This window comes from Trichinella spiralis (genome assembly GCF_000181795.1).
Source record: "Trichinella spiralis strain ISS 195 chromosome Unknown Scfld8, whole genome shotgun sequence".
Classification (NCBI taxonomy): domain Eukaryota; kingdom Metazoa; phylum Nematoda; class Enoplea; order Trichinellida; family Trichinellidae; genus Trichinella; species Trichinella spiralis.
Genome location: NW_003526947.1, coordinates 1,027,552 through 1,040,536, shown reverse-complemented (window position 1 = coordinate 1,040,536; position 12,985 = coordinate 1,027,552). Strand labels below are relative to the sequence as shown.

The 12,985-nt window shown below is 32.1% G+C and overlaps 1 protein-coding gene across 1 annotated transcript; it reads left to right on the top strand.

The window, feature by feature from the left end:
• The first annotated feature begins 1,588 nt into the window (after positions 1 to 1,588).
• Tsp_10469 (conserved hypothetical protein) lies at positions 1,589 to 2,974 on the top strand. The gene is given in 7 exon segments (XM_003372866.1): positions 1,589 to 1,758; positions 1,777 to 1,890; positions 2,024 to 2,170; positions 2,236 to 2,362; positions 2,380 to 2,493; positions 2,743 to 2,816; positions 2,860 to 2,974. The coding sequence occupies 7 exon segments, from the start codon at positions 1,589 to 1,591 to the stop codon at positions 2,972 to 2,974; spliced, it is 861 nt and encodes a 286-aa protein (XP_003372914.1).
• The last annotated feature ends 10,011 nt before the right edge of the window (positions 2,975 to 12,985 follow it).

The window sequence follows — 12,985 nt, the reverse complement described above, 5'->3', positions numbered from 1 at the left end:
TGCATGTACCAGTTTTAATTTAGCCGAAAAATAAATACTTATACAATGAAGTTGTAAAATTGGTTCAAATCAGCTTGTGTTGCTTCTTCCAAAAACATTTTCAACTTTGCAACTCAATTGCATTATTTTAGTTGCTAACCACACCGATGATTATTATTATTCTTTTGCTTGAACTCAACGCAGTAAGTAGCAGATAGGTTCTTGCTTAAATAAATGATAATAATTAAAAAACAAAAAGCAAATTGTTATCGAAGTTGTCAAGGAAACGCTGAATGCTGACATTTCTAACAAGCCATTGGATTAGCAGTTGAATGTGGTCGTTGTGAATCGTTAAACGTAATACGCTCTACTAATTTCATTGTCAATTGGGATTAATTCCTCCCAAGCTACTAGCACATCTGAATTACAAAGCAGCAATGTTTATCACAACATATCGTCTTCAGCTGCTTTGTCCAATAATACACACACACACACACATGCACAATAAAGCGACATGAACGAGATCAATTTAATCTTCTATTCATACAATACAGTTAATTTCATTTATAAATTTTTCTTCATAATGTTTCAACAGTTTATCAAAACGTTCCAAATTTGCATATGGTTTCATTCTCCCTTTGAAATAAACTTATTATTATTTTATTAATCTCTACATTTCATTTTGTAATCGGAAAGCACATTATTATTATTCAATTAGAAATTTTAAAAGTAAAATTTAATAATGAAAAGCGTATAATGATCTATTAACTATTAATTCAAATAATTACGTTTACAAACCACTTTAATAGTTTATTTAATAATTTACTCATGCAGCAAGCAATATGTATATATTATATATAACTTTTTATATATTACTGTTGTTCATCAGTTGTAAAATTATAAATCCATAATAACCGAAAGCTAATTTTAGTTAGCGCAATTAAGTGAAAAATTAAGCTCTATTTTTTTTTCTGAGCGCAATCTTTTTCTTTGTTTTCAAGTAGCTATTTAGCGTAGTGTTAAATGACATTTTTGTGTCTATTGTCGGCAACAAAAGTGCGTCGTTGTTTGATTGATTTCTACTAAAATTTACAATTGCCTGCTGTTTCGCGTTTATATCGCTTACATAACCAACATCCAGACTTTCTTGAAACAAAGATCAAACAATTAAATTGTAATTAGTTTCAACAATTCTGAACTAAGCAAAACATCTGCTAATTCTGATTTGTATTGTAGTTAATTAAATGTGGTTGGGTTTGTTTTTTTTTCTCTTAAATTCTATGATTTATGAAACTTCATTTTTTTAATCTTTAATATTTATAAAAACAAATTCACATTTCAAAACGGTGAGCTTAAGTTTATAAAAAAAAACATTGATTGGAAGAGTTTTCGTAAGCAGTGAATTTCCTGAAAATTTTGTTGCGCATTTGCGCAAATAAACAGCAGCTTTTCAACAATAATCGCAGTGATTTTAACGGTAAATGTCTAATAAGCCATTGACCAAGCAACAACAATCTCGAATGAATCCAAAGCGCGGTATTGATTGAATATTTGAACCTTGAAACACGTACTTCAGTCTGTTTTTTACTATGCAAAATGAACACGCAAAATGTGGAAGAATAAAAAAGCAAATAGCGTGCAATTTTGTCAACTGTACGATCCGTTCAAGCAACAGCTGAGAAACATTTTGATCAAAGCACAACCGAGGGACAAACTTGAATCTTGGCTAATTGCACGGATAATAGCAGATAAAGTTAACAGTTTCAAATGCAACGTAAGGTTGTCACAGAATTGAAGCAAATACGAGTCGGTCAACGAAGCAAGATGTGTTCCATCACCAGATAAACATTGCCAGCGTACTGTACCATATTCGTCATTTTCCACTTCTGAATCCAACTGTAGTGAATCGCTGTTTGCATCATGACTGACCGCTTGACTGATTCTGACTAGTTTAAAGACAGGCTTGTCATCAGCGTCGTGCACGTAAAATGGTTCTCCGGCTATGAGACTTCCAAATGGGTCACCATTCCAGTCTGTAATATAGATGCGTGTCTCTTGTGTCGCATAATCGCACGCTGAAAGCGGTTCATTCATCAGCAGTATTGGCTTACCAAAAGCTTCAACTGTCCAAACGCGGAAACTGCAATTCAAACTGTACCAAACGTCGAACAGAGGATTATCGCTCAGATCGGTCACTTGAATCTCGTTTCCGATACTTTTGATGCGAAATTTCGTTGCTTTTGCAAAATATTTCAGCACGTCAGATTTGTTGGGTACGGTTCGTGAAGGTCTGGAAAATCGAAAATCAGCAGCAGGTGGTGGCGAATTATCATATGTTTCGTCTATTTGGGCCGTATCAGCGTCGTCAGCCGATGCTAGTACAGTTCTTGGTAATTGAAGATTCAACGTATCCCGAGAAAAAATATTAACACGACTGATATTTTGCAATTCAATACTTTCGTCGGCAGATTCCATTTCTGGGATACAATAAATTGTAATGGCCTAATTGTGAACGTTTAAATGAATAGAATTTTCCAAATGTTGGCGAAAAAGTCGAGATGATTGAAAAACACCAGATGAAGAAAAATAATTTAGCCGCAGAAAGCGTCACAGAATTGCGTAATAAAAACATACGAATCAAATCTCTCAGCGATTTAGCCTATCTGAAATAATAAGACGCGTCCAGACGCCTCAGGTGTCAATTTTGGATGAAATTGGCAACAGCAGTTGTCAAATGGATGAGATATATTTTTCTTTTCTTAGTCCAACCATTTCCAAAAATCAAGCAAAATTTCAACTACAGCTGTCCCACTGAAGACGCTTCAACGTGTCAAGCAGTCAGCTAAAAATGACGTAGGAAGATTTGAACGAAAATTCAAGTCAGCATAAAGAGGCAACGGAAAAGGGCGGGCGGGCGGGCGAGACGCGAACTGCGCCACCTCTTCTTAGTCAGACTTTTGCTGAAGAAACGTCACACCGAAAAGTTGACCGATGAAGCGTAGCAATGGCAAATCGATTGTCTCGTTTCATCTGTGACAACATTTTCAAATGATGCTTTTCTCATTTCATTTCAATTTTGTCATCAAAAATAGGCTTTTTCTTTTTCTGAGAAAATTTGAAAAAATTTTGACCTCCTGAAAGCAAATTATTAAGCGAGATGCCGCTTGGTTGTTTTCAAGCTTCAAATTTGAAAAAAGTTAATAAGCAGTTCTAAATTCAGAACAGAAATATTGAAAACGAGAAGGTCGATCATGGAAAAGGCTTGCGCATTGATTGAATGTACCTAGCTTTCAAAATAGCAGTAATAGTAGTAGCAGTAACATTCGGCTTTTCAAAAGCGACACCGACACGAGACAGCCAGTGCTAATCGATCCGTTACACAATCTAGCAGCAGTATCCTTAACGAGACCGGGTAGCAGCTAATGAAATCATTTTCATAACAATAAAAAACACTCTAATCTGGCATCTGATCTCTCCGACTGATAGCGTAACGACTTGTTTTGCTTCACAAATTGTCATAAATTATCCGAAACAAATTATTGCTTTCTGTATACCATCATTGCGCAAAATTGCAGTCACTTCTTTTCTTTATTTGCCATTCATTCACATTGCCCACCATTTATTTCCAAACGGCAACGCAGAAAGACACTTACTACAAGCTATTTAAAGCTGAATTTGACAATAGATGAAAATTTTGCATTTTACAAAATTTGGTTTGTAAAATTTATAATTGAAAAGTGAATTTAAGTTAGCAAATAACGCTAATATTCAACACAAGAAGCATTGATCAAAGGAAAATTTGATGCAAAATTAAAATTCTTCGAAAATCACGATTCACATGTCAGAACACAAGTTGGAAATTTTCAAAATTGAAGTTTGAAATTATCAAGCAATGTTATGGATGCAATGGATGTTTTGAAATTGCTATCTGTAAACAGTAATATTTGACGTGCTTATTATTTCCAACTGCAATATAATCGACCTCTTAATAGATATTTTAGTGATATATCAACTGAAATTCTTTAAAGGAAAACAAAATTTCATTTTAACAATTCATCTCCTGTATTTGATGATTCTATAATATGCAATGATTGAATGATGCAATCACTGTTGGTATAGCATGTGAAATGGTAAACAAATAGTGATAATCAATTTTCAAACTTTCAACTTTTAAATCTCAAAAGTTTAGCAACTGATTAATGTCAAACTGAAGTTAAACCAATTCACTAGCATCAGAGTAAATTATCAATGTTAATACAATGGAACTGCTAATTTTGTTTCGTTCAAATGCTGCACGATGTGTACGAAAATTCCACAACAAGCAAGGTGCATGGAATTCAAAATTTGTTTTACAAAACGAAATCATAACTTTAGATAAATTAAATTTAATTCTTTCTTCTTAACTATAATAAAATATTCGTGAGCATTGATATGTTAAAATAAGTATCAGTTATAAAATGAATATTTTTAATGCTCGCGTAGCATGTTAAAAGAGAGACGCCATTAGTAATGGACTTGGAAAATCTTACTGAACCTTTCTACAAGTTTTAATTGCATTATTTTGCATAAAATGCTCTGCAGAATTTCCTTTTAGTACTTGTCTTAGCAATTTATTAATTTTATTTGAAATGATGAATGGCTTGTTCAAAACAAATTTAACAATGAACAGTTTCAAAAATGGCTTTCAGAAGAATTTACAGCAGCAGAAAGAGTTCAACAAACTATTGTTTTTAGAAATCTTATTGTCCTTTTTACAAATGCAATCGACTGCTTCCATTCCATGCATATAGATATACTTATGTATATTTATTAAGCTATGCATTTTTTTACCATTTATACTCTATTTCACCGTAAAAGTCTCAATGGGGTCGAGAGTTTAACTATTTTATTTCCTCTTTTCTGAAATAGTTAATTTAATAAAACATGAAAAAAACAGCAAGAAGTATCAGGTTAAAACATTACTGTAAAGTGTTTCTGTAGCAAATTAATCTTTTTTATTTTTTGATTTCATATATCTAATTCATGTAAAATGTATGTAATATTTTTTACGATAGCCTAAAAACGTTTCAACTGCAAAGTAATGACTGATTGGGACAAGGCTACCAAAAATTTACACAAAATTATCAACAAGTGCGCTGAATAACTAATAAATTTTGCCAGCTTATATATTACACTGATAAAAGGGCTGAATTGTCTCCGGTGCAAAATTGTTCAGTATGAAATTACTGAATTAGAAAAAAATTAGCCCATATGTATATATTTATGATTTACAATTTCCAGTGCTTAAATTGTCCAAATAATGTGCAACAGATTTCAACGATAAGCAAGCATTGTGCTTGAAGATAAGACGACTGTTATTTCTGAAGCTCGTCTAAGATTTTTTCTACCTGGTAAGGCACAATGTTTACATTATTCAATAACCAATATTAATTGAATATAGGTTTATTAGCGATATTCTGTGATGCGTTGTGGAATTAGCATTGAATCCCCCATCTAATGCGCTGACTATTACATTATAGCTAAACATTGGTAAGCATGCATAAGTGATATGAACAAGCTTGTAAATTCAACGGTTATTTAAATTTTAATATTTACGAAAAACCAACAACAAACAGAAAAAATAAATTAGCAGCATTAACAGCAGGATCTTTCAGGCCATGTATGCATGAGCTGTGTTTTATTATCATTCTCACACAATTAGCTCATCATTATGAAATTATCGCTTACTGGTTAGTAAAGAAAAAAGCTTTTCCACATACAAATAAATGCAAGTTGGTGGAAGAATTGTTTAAATTCTGCTAATGTATTATGTCAAAATTTCAGTTTTTTTAAGTTTTGTTTTTTCTTTTGGTAAAGGAATAACTTTTTCTTCTTCAATCTAATCAAATTCTCATTCCCCCCTGCAAGCTGCATATTTTTTAAATAATGATATAACATATAATGCGTATGTTCTTTTTTAATTAAATTAGTATTTTCTAGTTAAAGTGAAAAATGTATTTTTTATTTGGTATGCATATTTTGGAAGTGAATTTTGTTCAATTTCATTGTTGAGAAGTAAATAATAAATTTAATGGCAAATTCTAATAATTACAATTAATTCATTCATTGAACTGATTTGATGAAAACAAAAATTCAACACATAACACTAAATTAGTGAATAATTTTGCAGTTCAAAAACTGACAATCATGGAAAATAGACTTTTTAAAAAGAGGTACTGTGGTTTTTTTAAATTATCATATTTTAATCAAACATTTTATAAATTACAATACAAATAAATATTCCTATTAAACATCATTTCTCAGCGTTTATTCAACAACATCGAGCACAAAAAAACACTTTTACGAGTGGCTACAAATTGACAAGGTTTTTCAAAGTGCTTAAGATTGAAAAAGAAATTTTCCAAAAGTAGTAATACTAACTAATAGGAGAAATTTTCAAGTTTTAGCTTTAGTGAAAGCTGCTTGACTTGACTAGAAGCGAATAAAATATAAAGCAGCGTTATAATTGTAACACATTCAATAATTATATTACTCACTTTTCAGTTGGCCACATTTAGTCTGATCGGCAAGGATATGAACAATACACTGAAATTAGTTTATGAGACATTTTCAGCGTCGTTTAAAAACAATTTTCAGCCTAAAGCATTGCCAATGCTTAGAGGTTCTAATTATTGCTGCTGTAATTCTCAACATTCAATTAAAAGATACTGGAGAAAATTCATTATTAATTTCATTCCAACTTTAATAATGCATATACTTTTTTGAATTTCTTTTACGAAATGTACAGTGTACATTACAAAGTTACAAATAATTGTTAATTTTTCTGAAAAAAATGTGTGCAATTTATTAATGCTTGTGAGTATGTTTACTTTGTTTTATAAAGCAATATACAAAGATTAACTTCTAAAGCTACAAATTATAGGCAGTATTGAGCAGCAACAATATCAGTAATCAAATAGAAGGAAATTTTTATTCCAAATGCGTTAACATCAGCGTTGATAAAATTTCTGTTCGCATTTGCACCGCAATCAAACATTCTCAAGGAAACAGCAAATGCAACACAGCTATTATATGTTACATATCTTCACATCTACCTCAAATTGATATAACTCTAATTAATATTAAAAAAGAATATTTGAAAAAATATTAGTTCTTCCTTTTTTATTTTGAGTAATATGATAATTTTCTGTAAATTTTATTAAATTTCTGACAAATTAGAATATGATTACGCAATCCCCATTTGTTAATCTTAACTTTTCGACATTTGTGAATGCATCTGCTTTAATAATTTTTAATGTGAAAATTTTTCCTCTGAAAGTTATGATACAATGCTCTGGAAAGGGAGGATGCGTGTAAATTAAATCAAGGCTTTAAATTTAATTTAAAACAAAGCAGTGTTTTGTATTTCGAATTCTGTTTTGATACGGGCACATGGTAGTGGATATAAGTGAGCAGTTTTGATTTATGAAACAAATTTTTCTTTTTAATCAACCTAAAACAGTGGATTTACAAGCAATAGCTAACATTAAATTTACTTGCTTAAATTGATATATAACTAACTTTTCATTTATGATTGATAAATAAACTAAAATGAACAAATCTACACTTGTGTAATTATTTCTTTTAATTTACATGCATATCATTGTAATAAATTTTCTTAGTTGAACATGAATACAATAGTTGCGAAGAAAAAACTGAAATTTTAACAACTTCAAAAATTATTTGCATTCAATTCTTTTGCAACAGTTGTGACTAGTTTATTTAAATTAAAAGTTTTTAAGATTAAAAATTGCTATTAACAATGACAGTTTAAACATGTATCTTTTTTAGTCATTATATACAGTTAATAAAAATTACAATTACTGAACAATATAATCATCTGGAAGCTTTTCGAATATACGACAAATGAACTATTTATTTGTTTAGTTCTTCATTGGTCTATGCAAATTGTTGATTTTGTTTACGGTTTGAATGTCGTTTTTTCCAAATAGCATGCTTTTTGTATTATTTGAAATGTTTCCTATTTATTTGCTTTGAAATCTAGATGAAATATTTTTTTCATCTACTTGCAAATAAAACTTTATATTTATTTTATATTACATTTTCATTTATTATAACACAGCATTTCTAATATGGAAATTAGAAATCACGTGATGCCATGCTGTGAAACAGTGCCAGAATTATTTGTTTTTTTCATATTAATATAATAACATATGTTGATGAATTATTAATCAAAGAAAAATGTTCTATTCATTTTGAAAACTTCAACTGTTCAGTTATTAAGGAGATATCATTTTTCTTGCACGAAATGTGCTGCGACAGGTTCAAGCAAGACGAAGTAGTTCTATTTTGTGGATGTGTGTGTGTGTGTGTGATTGCATTGTTGTAAAAGCTTGGGTTAATAGTTGAATCTTAAAAAATAATGTTGGAGTTGCAAAATGAACAAGCCGAGTTTGATTAAAGAAGCTTTAAAGTTTTTCAGAATTACGCGTGCAATTGCAACGTAGGATTAATGTGCATTAACGCTTAACTAACACATTTATTAATATATACGCTGAGTTAATTTGTCACTTATGTTTTGGGGAGGAACATTTGCTTTCTTTCACACATATTAAATGAGTAATAACTGTCTTCCTGTTGAGATCGATTCCATTATTTTTGATTCTGCTTCTTCAATTGCTGAACTTAACTTGATTGCCCAAACTTTTTTTTCCTTGAGGTCGTTTGTTTTAATGCTAATTTTATGAAAACCATTCACTACTGTTTAACTGTTTCGATTACAACCAGTTAGATTACATTATTTTCTTTTATATTCAACGATACACATTTACAGATGTACATGTTTCTCAGTCATATTGAATATTTATTAGAGTGCAATACGCTTGCTGTAAACAGGTGAGAGAATTGTTTGTTAGCTAGGGAATTAATTATCTATGGTGCCATGTTTCGATCGATAGACGGCGGTGAAAATTTTCTACATATACAGTGCAGTTTATCTGCATGCTTGTAAATTTGCAAGCAAGTAAAATAATCTGCCTTTCCATTTGCTGTTAAAAAAATAAATATATATAGTCAGATGTGAAGCAGCTTTTTCTGGAATAAAAGTAACTGAGTACAAGAAAACGAGGATACCGCTTACGGACATCACAAAGGTCGCAACGATACTTGCTCTCGACGGACCATTTGTCTATGGTCAGCATTTAATGATATTGGCTCTTGACTAGAGTTGGTCAGACGTTAGTTGGCGCTAGCCTCAGTTCAGCTTTTCGGCTTTCATGCTTAATGAAGCGCCAGCCGATGGCGTGCCGCAATTGAGCTGGCTTTCTGAGCGTCTATTGGTTCTGGGTTTGCGCGTAGCCGTTCCAGTTTAACTTTGATCAGTGAATTCTCTTTTCGTTGCTTGGCTGTTTCTGACTCTGTTGAGAGTCAAGCAAGCAGCGGTAGAACTGCTTGCTGCTGACGCTTACCTAGTTGACTTTGCAACGTTTTGTCATCATCGTATTGTTTAGTCCACCTGCATTGATTTTACCAACTATAATTTTATGCTTTGCATAGTAAGTTTGTTTTATTTCCTTGCAGTACTTTTTTTTGACTAATAATATATGAAAACGTTGCTAAAGATTGGATGGGAGGTGTCACATCTAGCCTATCCTGACAATTTGAAGTGGACATGATTTCAAGGAAATCAATGTGGCTTGCAAGCTTATCTTAACGCAAACAAATGGCTTTTCTCTATTCAGCTTAATGCAAGTCCCGTGACAAGCAGTTTCAAAGAGTCGTCGATTGTAAGACAGACATTAAACTAGCATGTTTTTTCGTGCTCGTGAAAAAAGCTGTTTCTACTAATAAGAGGTCATCTTGTAAATCATTTCGTTGACAAGTAAAAGAAAGGAAAATAACGTCGATTTTCAAGCTTTTTTAATAGCTTATCGAAAAGGAAACAGGCGCAGTGTAGATGGATATTTTCAGGAATTGCTAATACACTCATAAGGATAATATGTACGTTTGTTTCGAGTTTGCAGTTTTTCTTTTTGGTTAGAAGGCTAGAAGAATGAAATTAAATATAAATAAATAAATATATATATATAATTGCATCCTCAATTTTATACTAAACATATGTTCAAATAGAATTGAAATGAAAATTATTCCCCAATTCAAAGGTACTATTTCCCATTGCTTTGTTCTAAGCAATTGATGCAAAAATAGTATTTGGTGTTATTTGTTTTATGTTTTATCAAGAAATGTTTCATATACAAGGTAATGTTTAACGTTGAGTAATGAAACTACAGAAAACAGTTTAAATATAAATTTGCTGTCAAAGCATGTAATTAAAAAAATTGCAATGCATTGAAAAGCTTTTTTTACTTTTGAATTCTCATTTTCATAAAAAAAATAGCTATGGATGATTCTTTGCAAATGAAACATAGCATTTTCAAATTATCTGTGTGTGTGAATAAAAAATTATTTTATGCAGTGCAAGAAATTCTGAAGTTTTACTAATTACATCATCAATGAAAGAAACCCTTCTCCGAATGTACTGCATGAATAAATGATAAAACAGCTATTTTAATGGCAATTAAGGCGAATGCGTTCGTGCGGAAAGTTATGTTCTATGCATTATGTAATTTATGGAAGGTCAGTCTGATTTTAAATAACTGTATTGCTTTTTTATTCTACTTTAAGAAAATCAGTCGCAATTTGCACATGTTATATATGCAAAAGCTAGGTGAAAGAAAAAAAGAATCATTCAAAGTAAAATACAAATTTTACAGTCTTATAGTTTATGTCAAAAAATTGCTCTATTTAAGAGAAAAAAAAATGCTTGCACCGTGCTTGGTTTTTGCATACTTTTTTGCAAACTCTTAAATACAACTAATGCCAGTGTAGAAGATTATGCAAGTTCCAGTGTATGTTGTTTTCTTTTATTGTGCAAAAATTGCTTTTGTATCGAAGCATTATCAAAGTTAGTGGCTATTTCCGCATTGAACAAGCCAACTACCATTTCCGACGAGCTTTAGTTAAAAGGCTCCGTGTCGCATTCAATCATTGTTAACCGGTGAGGCCATTTAGAAAGCGTCGGAAAAGATTTCGAATCCGCAGCTTGAAGGCTGAGCCTATTCCCAATTCAGATTGCTTGTATCGATTTTATAGCAGGCAAGTGGAAATTGTGGTCAGAGGGGCTTCTAGTGTGTCTGAGGCGACGTCATGTTGTCGCACTGCATTTCAAAACTGCCAATTATGAACGCGTTTCGTTCTCCGTTGGAAGTCCTGTTCAGCATAGGATGTTCATGGGCTGAATACTTTTTCTTTGTCAAAAATTGTCCCATTTGAAAAGATAAACAGAGCAGTGGATTTTTTGGCATAACAATACGGCATACGTGGTGAATGGAAATGGCGATGCATGCAGTGAGTGAGCTGCTTCCTGTAGCTATGTTTCAATTTTGTCGTTCCGTTTTCATGTCTACAGTTATTTGCATTGCCGCTGCAAGTGTTAAAATTAGAGTCGGGGTTTACACAAGCTCACATGTACCCACGTGAATTGCCCTTTGCTTGTTATATTGAAGCAAAGCCCCTGAGATTAATAGAACGTCTCTGCCGATATATCGATTGTAGTAGAACAAACGCCATAGATTTGTGATGATTCAAGGAAAAAAGCTTTTATTGTAATAACACTGTGCACCGTAAAACAGTTGTAGCAGCATTATTGTGCTGCATGATTTTTCGATCTATCATATTATAACTTTGCTAATTGATGGCAGTAGGAATTTTTTATAATTGAATTTCTATTGAACATTTAACAAACAAACATGAAATTTGGATTTATTAGCAAAGAACGCAAGCCAGAAGCGTAAAATGCCAATGTTGGTGAAAATTTAACAGCTGAAAGTTTGCTGACAAATAGAAGAAGAAGAAGAGATTGTCAGATCGCAGAACGCTTTGAGAAAAACATTCGCTTGGGAAACGCTTAGGCTTGGCACGTGGCCTGGCACGACGCAGCTGGCCATTTGATTTTGAGATTTCAGTTAGTAGGGCTGGTAAAAGCCACCAGGCAAGTGACAGTTAGCAGCGGTGTTTTTACCAAGCACAGCATCATATCTAGTATTATTTCGCTTTATAAGCTCAGTGGGTCACGCTCAGGCAATAAAGCTACATGCACATCGATCAGTTTGTTAAAATTTGCTAGCAAACATGGTTGGCTCTAACTAACGGCAGCTGCCGCAGTTTTTATTTACCCTCGGCAATATACTACTCGGCGCTACCTGGGTTACCAAAAATATTTAACAACGGTATTGCCATTCGGAAACTTGCCCACTCACCATCATTAATAATAATAAATTTACCATTTAGCGAAACTAATTTTGATTTGATTCAGGACGAGTTAAATTCTTTTTATGCAAATTGAATAATGATCACTGTTAGTATAACCTATTTAATAACTAAATCACTATCTGAAACGGAACAACAAAGTACAACTGTACTTATATAAATAATTAATAATGACTAATGGAAAATGACCAAAAATTACCTTTAAAAAATGAAAAACTTGCTAAATTGTTTCTTTTGCTTTAAATACTTTTTCCATGTACGATGTGATAGATATGATTTGTAATAAGATGTGTATTTTCATGGAGAAAGAAGATTTTGAAATGGGAAATCGAATCGGAAAATCAACATTGCAAAATGTTCTCTCTGTTGCCTTCTGCTATTCTTATTTGCAACGATTTCAAATGCAGCAAGCGTATCGCAATTTCAGACATTTATTAACCTAACTCCGCCGAGTGTTAGTCTAAAATTGGAAGTCACTAAGACAGACCTGGAAATTTTTGCGCCTGAACCAATTCATACATTGACAAAATAGCGCTTGTTAGCTTGTCGCTTATTCTCTGAACAGCTCATATTTCAAAAGTAAAGTGTATTTTACTTTTTATTCTTCTTCTTCTTCTACTTGTTGTTCGTTTTCGGTTGAACAGAAAAATTAGCATGCTAAAATTTGCTCACAGCATTT